This window comes from Heptranchias perlo, chromosome 13 (assembly GCF_035084215.1).
Source record: "Heptranchias perlo isolate sHepPer1 chromosome 13, sHepPer1.hap1, whole genome shotgun sequence".
Taxonomy (NCBI): domain Eukaryota; kingdom Metazoa; phylum Chordata; class Chondrichthyes; order Hexanchiformes; family Hexanchidae; genus Heptranchias; species Heptranchias perlo.
Genome location: NC_090337.1, coordinates 30240187 through 30255493, shown reverse-complemented (window position 1 = coordinate 30255493; position 15307 = coordinate 30240187). Strand labels below are relative to the sequence as shown.

The window sequence follows — 15307 nt, the reverse complement described above, 5'->3', positions numbered from 1 at the left end:
GGGTTCAGGTACATAGATCATTGAAGTGTCATAAACAGGTGCAGAAAATAATCAAGAAGGCTAATGGAATGCTGGCCTTTATATCTAGAGAACTGGAGTACAAGGGGGCAGAAGTTATGCTGCAGCTATACAAAACCCTGGTTCGACCGCACCTGGAGTACTGCGAGCAGTTCTGGGCACCGCACCTTCGGAAGAACATATTGGCCTTGGAGGGAGTGCAGCGTAGTTTTACTAGAATGATACCCGGACTTCAAGAGTTAAGTTACGAGGAGAGATTACACAAATTGGGGTTGTATTCTCCAGAGTTTCGAAGGTTAAGGGGTGATCTGATCGAAGTTTATGAGATATTAAGGGGAACGGGTAGGGTGGATGGAGAGAAGCTATTTCCGCTGGTTGGGGGTTCTAGGAGCAGGGGGCACAATCTAAAAATTAGAGCCAGACCTTTCAGGAGCGAGATTAGAAAACGTTTCTACACACAAAGGGTGGTAGAAGTTCGGAACTCTCTTCCGCAAACGGCAATTGACACTAGCTCAATTGCTAAATTTAAATCTGAGATCGTTAGCTTTTTGGCAATCAAATGTATTAAGGGATATGGGCCAAAGAACATAAGAAATAGGAGCAGGAGTAGGCCAATCGGCCCTTCGAGCCTGCTCCGCCATTTAATAAGATCATGGCTGATCTGATCCTAACCTCAAATCTAAATTCATGTCCAATTTCCTGCCTGCTCCCCGTAACCCCTAATTCCCTTCACTTCCAGGAAACTGTCTATTTCTGCTTTGAATTTATTCAATGATGTAGCTTCCACAGCTTCCTGGGGCAGCAAATTCCACAGACCCACCACCCTCTGAGTGAAGAAGTTTCCCCTCATCTGTTTTGAAGGAGCAGCCCCTTATTCTAAGATTATGCCCCCTAGTTCTAGTTTCACCCAACCTTGGGAACATCCTCACCGCATCCACCCGATCAAGCCCCTTCACAATCTTATATGTTTCAATAAGATCGCCTCTCATTCTTCTGAACTCCAATGAGTAGAGTCCCAATCTACTCAACCTCTCCTCATATGTCCGCCCACTCATCCCCGGGATTAACCGAGTGAACCTTCTTTGTACTGCCTCGAGAGCAAGTGTGTCTTTTCTTAAGTGTGGAGACCAAAACTGTATGCAGTATTCCAGGTGCGGTCTCACCAATACCTTATATAACTGCAGCAATACCTCCCTGTTTTTATATTCTATCCCCCTAGCAATAAAAGCCAACATTCCGTTGGCCTTCTTGATCACCTGCTGCACCTGCATACTAACTTTTTGATTTTCTTGCACGAGGACCCCCAGATCCCTTTGTACTGCCGTACTTTCCAGTCTCTTGCCATCAAGATAATAACTTGCTCTCTGGTTTTTCCTGCCAAAGTGCATAACCTCACATTTTCCAATATTGTATTTCATCTGCCAAATCTCCGCCCACTCACCCAGCCTGTCAATATCCCCCTGCAGGTTTTTTATGTCCTCCTCACTCTCTACTTTCCCACCCATCTTTGTATCATCTGCAAACTTCGATATGTTACACTCGGTCCCCTCCTCCAAATCGTTAATATAGATTGCAAAGAGTTGGGGACCCAGCACCGACCCCTGCGGAACACCACTGGCTACAGGTTGCCAGTCCGAGAATGAACCATTTATCCCAACTCTCTGTCAGACATGACTTCCCCTTCGTAAAGCAATGCTGACTTTGTCCTATTAAATTATGTTTGTCCAAATGTTCTGCTACTGTCTCCTTAATCGTGGACTCCAAAATTTTACCCACCACAGATGTTAGGCTAACTGGTCTATAATTTCTAGCCTTCTGCCTACTACCCTTTTTAAATAAGGGTGTTACATTAGCAGTTTTCCAATCTGCCGGGACCTTTGGTGAGTCCAGAGAATTTTGGAAAATTATTACCAAAGCATCCACAATCCCCACTGCCACTTCCCTCAAGACCCTAGGATGTAAGCCATGAGGTCCAGGGGATTTATCCGCCTTGAGTCCCATTAATTTACTAAGTATCAATTCCTTAGTGATTTTAATCGTATTTAGCTCCTCCCCCACTAGAGCCCCCTGTTTGTCCAGTGTTGGGATATTCTTAGTGTCCTCTACCGTAAAGACTGAAACAAAATATTTGTTCAGCATTTTTGCCATCTCCATGTTTCCCACCATTAATTTCCCAGTCTCATCCTCTAAGGGACCTACGTTTGCCTTAGCCACCCTTTTTCTTTTTATATAACGATAGAAACTCTTGCTATCTGTTTTTATATTTTTTGCTAATTTATTTTCATAATCTATCTTCCCTTTCTTAATCAATCCTTTAGTTACTTTTTGCTGTCTTTTGAAGACTTCCCAATCTTCTATCCTCCCACTGAGTTTGGCTACCTTATATGTCCTTGTTTTTAGTCGGATACTGTCCTTAATTTCTTTACTTAGCCACGGATGGCTGTTATTTCTTTTACACCCTTTTTTCCTCAGTGGAATATATATTTTTTGGAAAGTTGTAAAATAACTCCTTAAATGAACACCACTGCTCATGTACCGTCTTACCCTTCAATCTATTTTCCCAGTCCACTTTAATCAATTCTGCCCTCATACCATCATAGTCTCCTTTATTCAAGCTCAGTACGCTTGTTTGAGAACCAACCTTCTCACCCTCTAATTGGATATGGAATGTAACCATGTTATGGTCACTCGCTCCAAGGGGATCCTTAACTAGGACATTATTAATTAATCCTGGCTCATTAAACAGGACCAGGTCCAAGGTTGCCTGCCCCCTTGTAGGATCAGTTACATACTGCTCAAGAAATCCATCCCTAATACACTCAATAAACTCTTCCTCAAGGCTGCCCTGCCCAATTTGATTTGTCCAGTTAATATGATAGTTAAAATCCCCCATAATTATAGCTGTTCCCTTATTACATGCCCCGACTATTTCCTGATTAATACTTCTTCCAGCAGAGTTGCAACTATTAGGAGGCCTATATACTACGCCCACTAGTGTTTTTTTCCCCTTAATATTCCTTAACTCTACCCAAACTGTTTCATTATCCTGATCCTTTGTCCCAATATCATTTCTCTGTATTACAGTGATTCCTTCCTTTATCAACATCGCCACCCCACCTCCCCTTCCTTCCTGATTGTTAAATACCCTGGCATATTTAATTCCCAGTCGTTGTCACCCCAAAGGCGGGTATATGGAGTTAGATCAAAGATCAGCCATGATCTTATCAAATGGCGGAGCAGGCACGAGGGGCTGAATGGCCTACTCCTGTTCCTGTGTTCCTTTAACGTCGTAAAACGTCCCAAGGCGCTTCACAGGAGCGTTATCAAACAAAATTTGACACCAAGCCACATAAGGAGATGTTCGGACGGGTAACCAAAAGTTTGCTCAAAGAGGTAGGTTTTAAAGAGTGTCTTAAAGGAGGAAAGAGAGGTAGAGAGGCAAAGAGGTTCAGGCAGGGAATTCCAGAGCTTAGGGTCTAAGCGGCTGAAAGTATGGCCGCCAATGGTGGAACGATTAAAATCGGGGATGCACAAGAGGCAAGAATTGGAGGAGCATAGAGTTCTCGGAAGGTTGTAGGGCTGGAGGAGTTTACAGAGATAGGGAGGGGCGAGGCCATGGAGGGATTTGAAAACAAGGATTAGGATTTTTAAATCGAGATGTTGCCAGACCAGGAGCCAATTTAGGTCAGTGAGCACAGGGGTGATGGGAGAACAGGACTTGGTGTGTTAGGAAACGGGCAGTAGAGTTTTGATGAGCTCCAAGTTTACGGAGGGTGGAAGGCTGGCCAGTAGAGCATTGCAATATTCGAGTTTAGAGGTAACAAAGGCATGGATGAGGGTTTCAGCAGCTGATGAGCTGAGACTGGGGCAGAGACAGGCAATGTTATGGAGGTGGAAATAGGCAGTCTTCGTGATGGAGTCAGAAGCTCATCTCATGGTCAAATAGGATGCCACAGTTGTGAATGGTCTGGTTCTGCCTCAGACAGGGGTCAGGAGAGGGATGGAGTCGATGGTTTGGTAACGGAGTTTGTGGCGGGGACCGAAGAAAATGGCTTCGGTCTTCCCAATATTTAGTTGGAAGAAGTTTATGCTCATCCAGTATTGGATGACAGACAAGTAGTGTGACAAATGAGAGACAGTGAAGGGGCCGAGGGAGGTGGTGGTGGTGGTGAGGTAGAGCTGCGTGTCAACAGCGTACATGTGGAACCTGACGTGTTTTTGGATGATGTCGCTGAGGGTCAGCATTTAAATGAGAAATAGGAGGGGGCCTAGGATAGATCCTTGGACTCGAGGTAATGGTGCGGGAGCAGGAACAGAAGCCGTTGTTCTCTTGCTACGACTGGATAGATAAGAATGGAACCAGTCGAGAGCAGTCCCACCGAGCTGGACGATGGAGGAGAGGCGTTGGAGGAGGATGGTGTGGTCAACCACATCAAATGCAGCAGATAGGTTAAGAAGGATAATTTACCACGATCACAGTCACACAGGATGTAATTTGTGACTTTGGTAAGGGTAGTTTCAGTACCGTGGCAGGGGTGGCAACCTGATTGGAGGGATTCAAATATGGAATAACGGGAAAGGTGGGCGCGGATTTGGGAAGTGACAACACGTTCAAGGACTTGAGAGGAAATGGAGGCTGGAGGTGGGGCAGTAGTTTGCAAGGACAGAAGGGACAGAGGGGGAGGGGATGATGGCAGATTTGATGGGGAGGGGGGACAGTACCTGAGAAGAGCGAACCATTTACAATATCAGCTAACATGGGGGCCAGGAAGTGAATAAAAACAGAAAATGCTGGAAAAGCTCAGCAAGTCAGGCAGCATCTGTGGAGAAAGAAACAGAGTTAACGTTTCAAGTCGAAGACCTTTTGTCCAAACTGGAAGGTGTTGAAGATTTAAAGTTTTTAAGCAAGTACAGAGCCATGGAAAGCTGGGGGGGAGGGGAGGAGAGGAAAGAGCAAAAGGAAAGGTCTGTGATCGGGAAGAGGGCAAGAGTAATTAAATGACAAAAGGGACGATGGTGCAAGGCAAGGAGGGTGGTAATGGCACAAGTTAAGAAACAAAAGATTGATCTAGAATAGCTGTAAATGGCAATAGCAGAACCATTACTGGCACTTGCAGTCCGAAAAAAATGGGATCAGTGGTTATGATCTTAAGTTATTGAAATCAATGTTGAGTCCAGAAGGTTGTAAAGTGCCTAAATGAAAGATGAGGTGCTGTTCCTCAAGCTTACAAGTAAACAAGTACAAGTACAAGTAAGCTGCTGTTTCACCTGGAAAGAGCGTATGGGGCCCTGGACGGTGCGAAGGGATGAAGTGAAGGGGCAGGTGTTGCATCTCCTGTGCTTGTGCAAGAAAGTGCCTTGGGGAGGAGAGCGGGTGTTGAGGGTGATGGACTAGAGTGTCACGGAGGGAGCGATCCCACTCCCACTCTGACCTCAGCCTCTTTTGTTGTTCCAATGAAGCTCAACGTATGCTCGAGGAACAGCACCTTATCTTTCGTTTAGACACTTTACAATCTTCCGGATTCAACATTGATTTCAACAACTTCAGATCATAAACCATTGCTCCCATTTTTTCAGACAGCAAGTGCTGGTAATGGTCCTGCTGTTGCCATTTACAGCTACTCTAGACCGATCTTGTGTTTCTTAACTTGTCCCTTTACCACTCTCCTTGCCTTGCACCATCATCCCTTTTGTCATATAATCACTCTTGCCCTCTACCCTATCACAGACCTTCCCTTTTGTTCTTTCTCCCCCCTCCACCCTTTCCCTGGCTTTGTACTTGCTTAAAAACTTTAAATCTTTTAACATCTTCCAGTTCTGGCAAAAGGTCTTCGACCTGAAGTGTTAACTCTGTATCTTTCTCCACAGATGTTCCCTCACTTGCTGAGTTTTTCCAGCATTTTCTGTTTTTATTTCAGATTTCCAGCATACGCAGTATTTTGTTTTTGACCAGGAAGAGAAGTTGGATGGTCAGCAGTTTGGTGGGAATAGGGTCAAGGAAGCAGGAGGTGGGTCTCATGGTCAAGATGAGCTCAGAGAGGGCATGAGGGAAGATAGGAGAGAAACTAGAGAGATATGGGAGGCTGGAGCAGGGGGGAACCTTAGTAGAAGTTTGGCTTGATGAGCTTGGGGAAGGGAAATGGCAGAGGCAGCCAAACAGATGGTCTCAATCTTAGTGACAAAAAAGTCCATGAGCTCCTTGCACGTGTTGTTGGAGGTGAAGGAGGCAAGGGAGAGGAGTTTATGACCGTTTGTCATGTTGAATAGGAGCCGGGGGTTATCTTTGCATTCCAGCATGATCCTAGAATAGTGAGCAGTTTTGGCAGAGGAGAGGAAGACCCGATAGTGCTCTATGTGGTCCAGATCTAGCAACGAATGGCTAAACCAATTGTCCGCCATAAACGTTCAAGTCCACTTCCCTTTAGGAGCGGAGATGAGGGGGAACGGCCAGCATGAAAGAGTAATGGTTTTAACAGGGACATGGGCATCAAAGGTGGAGGGGAGAGTGTGATTGAGCAGATCGGTAGCTGCAGTAATGTCGTGGTGAATGAAGGGCCAAAGACTAGACAGTTGGGAATATGAAAGTGCCGTTGTAAGTGACTTGGGGGAAAGAGGTTTTTTCCTACGCGTGAACACAGAAGGAAGGGGGCTTGGAAGGGGGAAGAAGGATGATGTGGGTGGAGAGAGATACAAACAAGTGATAAGAGATGGCCTTATCAGTGATTGACACGATGGGAGTAGAGGGGTCACGTGAGATGGCACGGTCAAGAATTTTGGTTGGGGAGTTTACATGGAGGGAGGGATTATGGGAGGATCGGAGAGCAGTGAAGTCAGAGAAGAGAGGGCATGATGAGTTGAGATGGAGGTTGAAATCGCCACGGATGAGAAGTCGCTCGGTGCAGAGGCCGAGGGAGGAAAGCAGTGAAAATATCGCGGGGAAAAACATGGCAAGGTACTTGGGTGGGCGGTAGAGAACCGAGATTTTAAAGGAGAGGTGAGCGATGCTCAAAGGAGGAGAGGGTGCCAGAGAAGTAGGGGGACAGACTAAGGTGTGATTTGGTGATAAGGGTCATACTGCCACCGCAGTGGAATGAGAACATAAACCTCAGATGAAACAGTGTGGATGAGGAGACACCTGGATTGCAAATACCTATTTCGTTGAAAATACAAGTGCAGGCAGATGAAATCATTAAAATAAAAGGCCAAAAGGAGGATAAAGTACAAGAGCTAAGGGGTTATGGTAAATTTGTACAAGGCAATGATTAGAGTATTGTGCGCAGTTTTGGCCAACCTATCTTGGAAAAGACGTTAAAACCATAGACAGTATACAATGTACGTTCACCAAGATGGCACCAGGGATGAGAAATTATCGTTACATGTAGAGACTTGAGATGCTGGTACTATTTCCACTTGAGAAGAGAAGGCCAAGAGGAGATTTAAAAGAGACCTCTTCAAAATTATGACGGGTTTTGATAGAGCGAAAAGGAAAAGACTATTTCCTCTGGTTGGGGAGTCAGTGACGCAGGATCATCAATTTAATAGTCAGGAGAGAGTCAGGAGAGAGGTTAGGAGCAATTTCTTTATACAAAGAGGCGTTAGAGCACTGAATGCTTTGCCAAAGAGAGTGGTTGAGGTACTTTTAGTGGAAGAGCAGACAAACATTTAAAGAAGGCTATGGGGCAAGAGCGGGGCAACATGATTAGTTTTTGATTGCTTTAGCAAAGAGCCAGCACATTGTCAATGAGCCGAATGCCTGATCCCTGTATGATTCTGTCATTAAAATTCACCGAAAGCTGCTGAAATCAATTATTTTAATTTCCTTCTCATGATCTGCATCGCTGTTATGCCAAAGGAAAAAGCCACCAGTAGTCAGGAGAAGTATTTACATAAGGGTTTCCTATGTCAACTCATTTGCATGCTCGTTGGAGTAGTGATTGGAGTAAATCCTGTGTAAAACAGGCTGCCGAAGTGCATCAAAATTAAAACCTTTAAAAAGACCATTTGGCCAGCACACTTGAGCAGCAGACTGGGGTTCAACCAGGTAAGGAAGGAGCATTGCTTGGCTCACAGACAACTTCAATGCATGTCTCATTAATCTTTTTCTCATACTTTTCAAAAATGTCTACAGCAGGATCCTCTCGAGCAAGCAGCCAAACAGGTCAAGGGTATGCCCATAGGGAACGCCACGACTTCTACTAAGTCGCATTTTAATGGTGGCAATCAGTGGAAACAGTTTCCGACTGATTTTCATGCCTGAAAAATATTCCTGCACCATTTTTGCACCCCTAATGCACTGAAAATAGTGAGAAGATTCACCCCCACTATGTTCAATATATAGACATTATGTTTAATATTTGTGCATCTAAATTCAGTTTTGTGTAGTAAAGATTTGCCAACTTTAAAGTTGGCAAATCTTTACTAGTGTCTCAAAATAACGAAGTTCACCTGAACCACAGTGTTCACAGCATCAACTTTTCTGCATGTCTAGTCAGTGATTATTATGCATGATATATTCCATTAGAATAAATTTATTCTGATTTTTCCCTCTTGACACGTTACAAATTAAGTAATAGTATATAGCGTTCTCAGTTTCAATGGATTTTTGGACTTAACATTTTTTAATCCATTGTGTTATGTATCTAACCATTTGGCCTCACTTAATGATCAAAGGATATGTAATAAGAACAAAAAAGGTGCCTACTCTTTAACAAATGCCTGAAGCTGCATCTTGATGGATCTTTGGGCTTGGTCAATCAGAATCTGAAATACAAAATAAAATATTTTACAATAAAGAGGCGAAGGTTATTATACCTTAATTATTATATCAATAAAAGCACTCTCAGTGCCTGTTCCAGTGCAATTTTCTATTCATGGTCTGTATTTTTTCTTCCAAAAGCATTTTATTCTCCAGCTACTAAAAACATAATGTTGATCTGAAGAGCAATACCGTCATTGTTTGTTTTCATACATTAAGTGTCTTTAACCCTAACTATAGGATTTTTACAATTGCAATCGTATTTGCAAGTCCTATTCAATTATTTCATCTCCAATTTTTGGCTACATTTCTTCAAAAGAATTATCCATTATCAATCACCTTGAATTATAGTTCAAGTACAAACCATCGTAAAGGATGTTTTCCGAGCACCTGCCAGCTTTACATGAAGTACAATTCATACTTCTATCAACCTTAAAAAATGATTACTGTACTATATTTAACAAAATATGAATTACTATCAGCAATAAACTGATTAAAATTATCAAATGTATCAAACACAGAATATTACATCTGTAAATGGTGAGATTCTGCTCACAAAGTACACTTTTTGCCACAGCCACATAAAAGGCCTTGGTTTCCATTTTGTTTTCAAAAAGAAAAGTAGTTACGATTATGACTTCCTTAGGCCATCTCTTGCTCCATGTTCACATTCACTGTGCACTATATCACCGAAATTCACAAACTGTTAATTAGCAACCAAACCTCCCTTTCTTTTCACATATTAAACATTATTTTATATCTAATATTTGAATACCACGAATCTGCACTGCGCTACTCTCATTTTATGGTTTTATTCTTGGGTCCACAAAAACACTGATTAATAGCAGCCGGCAGCTGTATCAAACTGGTAATTTTAATGCATTTGAAATTTAAAATAATTATATATTCTTAAGTTCTTAAATTCTGGGTTATTTTATGGATAGCTGTATTTTTAAACTATTTGATTGCCCAGCATCATTTCGTAGCACATCTTCATGGCATTCTAGCTAAAATTCAACAAGGGAAGTGCAAAGGTCCCCATAAAATTTATAAGAACTAACAAATCACCTTGGAAGAGTGGCACAAATTGAGTAAAATTGTATACTCCCGCAACACCCTAATACTAGAAATTGCCCCCATGTTAGAGTTGATGCGTACGGCTGCACTGTTCAATTTATTACGGACAGGTAAAAACATTTTGGATGAAATTCAACTAATATCATCCTCTTTATAAATTTACTGACCGTATACACATCAATGACTTTTCATTGATACAAAGTCTAGTATTGATTAAGGTGGGGCTTGTGGAAGGAAAGGGGTATTGGTTGACTGCCTATAAACTCGCAATTAGTCACGGTTTTTCATATTTGACTTTTCTTCTCAATGTCAAAGTGCAGAATATCAGCTTTATTTTTAGGAATAGTTGGATTAAAAGTTTCTTTTAAAATATACAGATTTCATTCAGAAGTCTCTGTATAAACATGCCCAATTTTGGCATCATATTCAGTCTTCTAGAGTAATTTTGACGCATCTGTTCTAAATTAATATAAACTCAAAACACTCTGAAAGCAATGAACATAAAACACATTCACCCAGGTACCACACCCTTTTCATAAGGATCTTACTTACAATGCTTGTTCTGCTAAGAATACTGGATGTCAGCTCCTGATTGATTAGTGTTCCAAAAACACTTATGTGAACAATCAAACTATGAAAATTACTTCAATTTCCAAAACCATAAGTGAGGGTAGAAACATTTTGCATCATATTCTAGGATTATTGCATCATTTAACCTTGCTGTTGAATGTTTTAGATTTGCAATCAACCTGCATTGTTACCACACCTAACAATTAGACCACACTTGGAATTTTGTGCACAGTTCTGGTCTCCATATTATAGATAAGATATTAGAGGCATTGGAGAGGGTGTAAAAAAAACATTCACAAGGATGATACCAGAACTGAGAGGATATCATTATCAGAAAAGGCTGAACAGGCTGGCGCTCTTTTCTCTAGAAGAGAGAAGGCTGAGGGGTGACCAATAGAAGTCTTTAAGATAATGATAGCATTTGATAGGGGAAGACGTAGTGAAAATGTTTCCACTTGTGGGGGAGTCCAAAGCTAGAAGTCATAAATATAAATTAGTTGCTAATAAATCCAATAGGGAATTTCGGAGAAACTTCTTTACCCAAAGAGTTGTAAGAGTGTGGAACGCGCTACCACAAGGAGTAGTTGAGGCAAATGGCATAGATACATTGAAGAGTAAGCTAGATATGCACGCGAGGGAGAAAGGAATAGAAGGGTATCCTGATCGGGTTAGATGAAGTAGGAAGGGAGGAGGCTTGTGTGGAGCATAAACGCCAGCATAGGCCAATTGGACCGAATGGCCTGTTTCTGTGCTGTACACTCGATGTAACTCTGTATTCCTATACTTTCAAAAACACACTGTTTGGATAAAAACAATGATGTTATTTCTGTTTATGAAAAAAAACACACTTTCCATTAGGTTATAAAGAATGCAGTGGTAGTTCTTATGAAATTTGAAGCCAAAGACTATTTTCTGTCTGTTTTTAAAAAAACAAGCAACTTGGATTCTGTGTCAAATACTGAACTCTTATGTGCAGGAATTAATTGAGTTCAAACGTCCTTAAAATAAAGATAAAATTGAAGAACTAGAACTGACTAACACAAAGTAAAATTAAGTTCCCCCCAAAAACACCCTGAAGTACAATGCCAGATAGTAGCATTATTCACTAAGCTAGCAATTTTTACTCTTATCTGTTACCAGTCTCAGTATCCCAAATGCTCAAACTTTCAGTCCTGCATAAAAAAAGCAACTCACCACCACACCTGGCGGAAGCATTCGCCGATTTAAATATTTTAAAGTTTACAGAAACGGACATAACAAAAGTCAGTCAATTTACTAAACCAGTGCTTATGGAAAGATGATTCTGTGAGTAATTTGATAATTGGGCTGTGCTGCTAAAAGCAATATTAAACAGAGTTGGGGGGGGGGTGGGGGGAGAAGAGAGAATTAGTACCAAGCACCCTCTATTCAACAGTCTTTGAATGTAGGTGGATTTCCAATAGTGTTTGTAGAACAAAACAAAATCATAATTTCTCCACAAGATACAAAGGGCTCAATAATATTGGGAAGTGGAAAAATAAGAAATACAGGAACGGTACACACTTGAGCCTGAGTTTTTTTTAAAATTGAGCACAAGTCTTGTGGAGACCCAAATATCTAAATAAGCATGCTAAAAATGTTGTTTTGTTTTCTGTAGGTAATCTCTGTTTTATTCCTATGTACATATGTTAATCCATTCAACTAAAAATCACTTTAAAGTAACACTGCAATCAAAAGTTTTCCTCTCAGTCTGAGTGGAGTGTGTTCGACAGCTGTAGCTCAGGGCATTTCTCTTTGCTACAGTGTGATAAGACAGAAAAGTTTTATGCAATGTAATTCTGGCTATACAAATAGATTGGTCAGACAGATTGAAAAGACAGTGGTCTCTGGAATCTGATTTGCTGAAGTTCTGTAATGTGATTGGTGGACAGGCAGATGGATGGATGGATGTGAATTTAACAAGTGACAAAGCATTGCCTGTAGAAGTGTGGTTTATAAAACAATATTGAAGTGAAGCGGTAGAGTTTCCGCTTTGGGCATAAGCGGTAGAGTTTCCACTTTGGGCATAATCGGGAAATTAGGCGCAAACTGCGCTGGTTAGGTTACAGTTCAAGTTTCCGCTGAAATGCATTTGCATAATCACAAACATAAAATCTTCCATGAACCAGCGTAATGGAACATAATTTAAAACCTCTAGTATGTTCTGAAGTCACAATGCTTATATAACGTTGCCAGAATTGAAATTCAGTGCTGCTTCTTTTTCTCTTGCTAATATTTTTTCTTAAAACTCAGCAATTAGGAAAAGGCTATACATTTGATACGTGATTACTTCATAACCTGCCTGACTGCTCGGCAGAGATATAATTTCAAAAGCTGGACAGATTAAATCTCAAATAACTAATGGAACTAGAAGGCAAATTAGACACACATGGAATTGATGGTTGTGTACAGCTTTTAAAAATAATTCACTCTGAACTTCCTCATTACTCCTTATAATGTGACATTTGATACTAATTTTCCTCCTTAATATTTTTAAACTAGAATGCAACTGATTACTGAAAAAACTTTTACAGAAAGAGTAGGAATGCAATAGGAGTTTACTGCCCACATACATCACAAATGGTAAGCTTTAAAAGAACCATAATTTCATAAATTATTTGGAGTTATTGAAAGTTCTGACATGAGCAATAGGATTGTAGCATAATGCCTGGTGCCCCATCTACAAATCCTCAATCAACAATCACCTTTCCACAGTTTGCTGCAGGTAGGGGGGCAAGTTCCAAACACTGTTCCCAAGCAACTTATGTTTAATACGATGTGTTTGATTTTGACCATTGTCATGTCAGTGGTATGGAAATCATAAGTATTCAGTTAGTATTTGTACAAGCAATATCATAGAGCTTTATTTAACCAGCACATTACCAACAAACCCTGAAATGTATGAATAAAACAAATCACAATAATTTACATTTTTGCAGGTTTAACATTTGTAGTATTTGGCAAATATATTTTCTAAACACACATTACAATTTCAATTATTAAAACACAAACCATCCATTAAAAACAAAATTAAAATTTAAAAAAATGCCAACCGTTTATTATGCAGATACATACCCAGCAAGTTTATTGGACAGGATTTTCACACAAGTGGGCTATAAACTATCACTGCCAACTGTGAGCTGAAAATTTAATTCTCCTCTTACCAAAGGCAAGAAAATAAAAATATTCCAGTGTGTACCAGGCAGACTTTAGCAACATGGCATCCACTTCCTATGTGCTGCCCACTTAACCCTTTAAAAAAATACTTCCTACAATGCATCGAGTGCAGTCATGCTGCAAATACACTGCAACAGTTCAGGAAACTTCCTTTTCTCAGCCATGATAATAGATCAATTTCCACTATGCGCACACAATAGTGAAACAATCTCGGAAAGGGGAACACAGTTGAGTAGTAGAGGAGGAGGCAAAACCACAAAGATGCAGATTTACAGCCACCATCCAGTCAGAACCTACAAATATCAACAGAACTGCTTCCAGTTACTGCTATCCCAACTTTCACGAGGGAAAAAGTAAAATGTGCAAGGTTTGGTTGTTACAGGGGATGCTGTCTCAAAGAGGTACGTGTATATACCATTTCCCTCATAATAAATTGATGACCTGGAATGCACTGCCTGAAAGGATGGTGGAAGCAGGTTTAATAGTAACTTTCAAAAGGGATTTGGACATATACTTGAAAAGGAAAAATTTGCAGAGCTATGTGGAAAGAGCAGGGGAGCGGGACTAATTGGATAGCTCTTTCAAAACAGCCAACACGAGCACGATGGGTTGAATGGCCTCTTTCTGTAAGTTATGATTCCTCAGCATCAAACAACATTGATATGAATCAGTGACACCAAACTGGATGTGGATGGACTACTTAGGCATAGTGTGCTTGTATATCTTGTTCTGAATAATGCAGGAAACAATGCAGCCAATCTTCACATGTTTCCTAGAGCTTTATACAACACACGAGTCAGAGACCACTGTCGAATTGCAATATGACAATGACATTTCCATGTGTATACTTATCACAATTTCTCAAGAACTGATCAAGCTACTGTAGCAATCTTGCGAGATTGGTAGCTCCTCCCAGTTATTATTTAATACCCTCTGTTCCACATAAATAACTTAGTTTGGAACTTTGTCTGGAAGAAGTTGAAAACCCTGTCAACCAGTGCTTACGTGGTTATTCACACTAGGCTACACCACCCGTAGTGTGCGGAGGATGTGAACGACAAATATCATATGCTATCTATTGCCATTACATAATGCAAGATTCAATTAATTCGCAAAAATCAAGACGAAAGCAATTTTTTCAACCATAGCTTTTGAAGTCTAATTATTGTTTCAGATTTATAATGAACACTAAACGCTTGAAACATTATACTGCTGGTTTCTAATGAAGTCAAAATAGAGTTTTAAGGAGACACTAAAAATGTCAAACTGATGACAATATATTTCTTAAACGTAGTTTACACAAAATTTGTGCCAATTAGGATACATTCACAACGCATCAATGCCAGAATTTATGACTTACCGTGTGAAAATTAACCATCTCCTGCAAGCTCTCTGAAAACCTCATCAGGCTGTTCTAATGGAAGTAAACATAAAACTAAGTAAGGATGTCAATTCTGAACAGACTTTCAACAAGTAATTCGACATTCTGTATTTAAAAATATAACTACTGGTATTTATATAGTGCCTTTAACTTCGAAAAACCTTCCAAAGTGCCCACAGAGGGATAAGGAAAAAATGGATGTTGAACCAAAGAAGAAGATATTAGATGGGGTGAAAAGGGGTGAGTTTTAAGGAGAGTCAGAGGGATTTAAGGTGGGAATTTCAGAGTGCGAGCCTAGGCATCAGAAGGCA

General features: G+C 40.7%; 1 protein-coding gene across 2 annotated transcripts in view; it reads right to left on the bottom strand.

Moving 5' to 3' along the window:
- The window catches only part of LOC137331458 (arf-GAP with coiled-coil, ANK repeat and PH domain-containing protein 2-like), a 137202-nt gene that overhangs the window by 75749 nt on the left and 46146 nt on the right, over nucleotides 1–15307 (bottom strand). For both annotated transcript variants that reach the window (XM_067995264.1, XM_067995265.1), the window contains exons 4-5: nucleotides 14976–15029; nucleotides 8720–8778 (exon numbers count right to left, since the gene is read on the bottom strand). In XM_067995264.1, the coding sequence (XP_067851365.1) occupies nucleotides 8720–8778; nucleotides 14976–15029 (113 nt within the window). The remainder of the gene's footprint in view (nucleotides 1–8719; nucleotides 8779–14975; nucleotides 15030–15307) is intronic.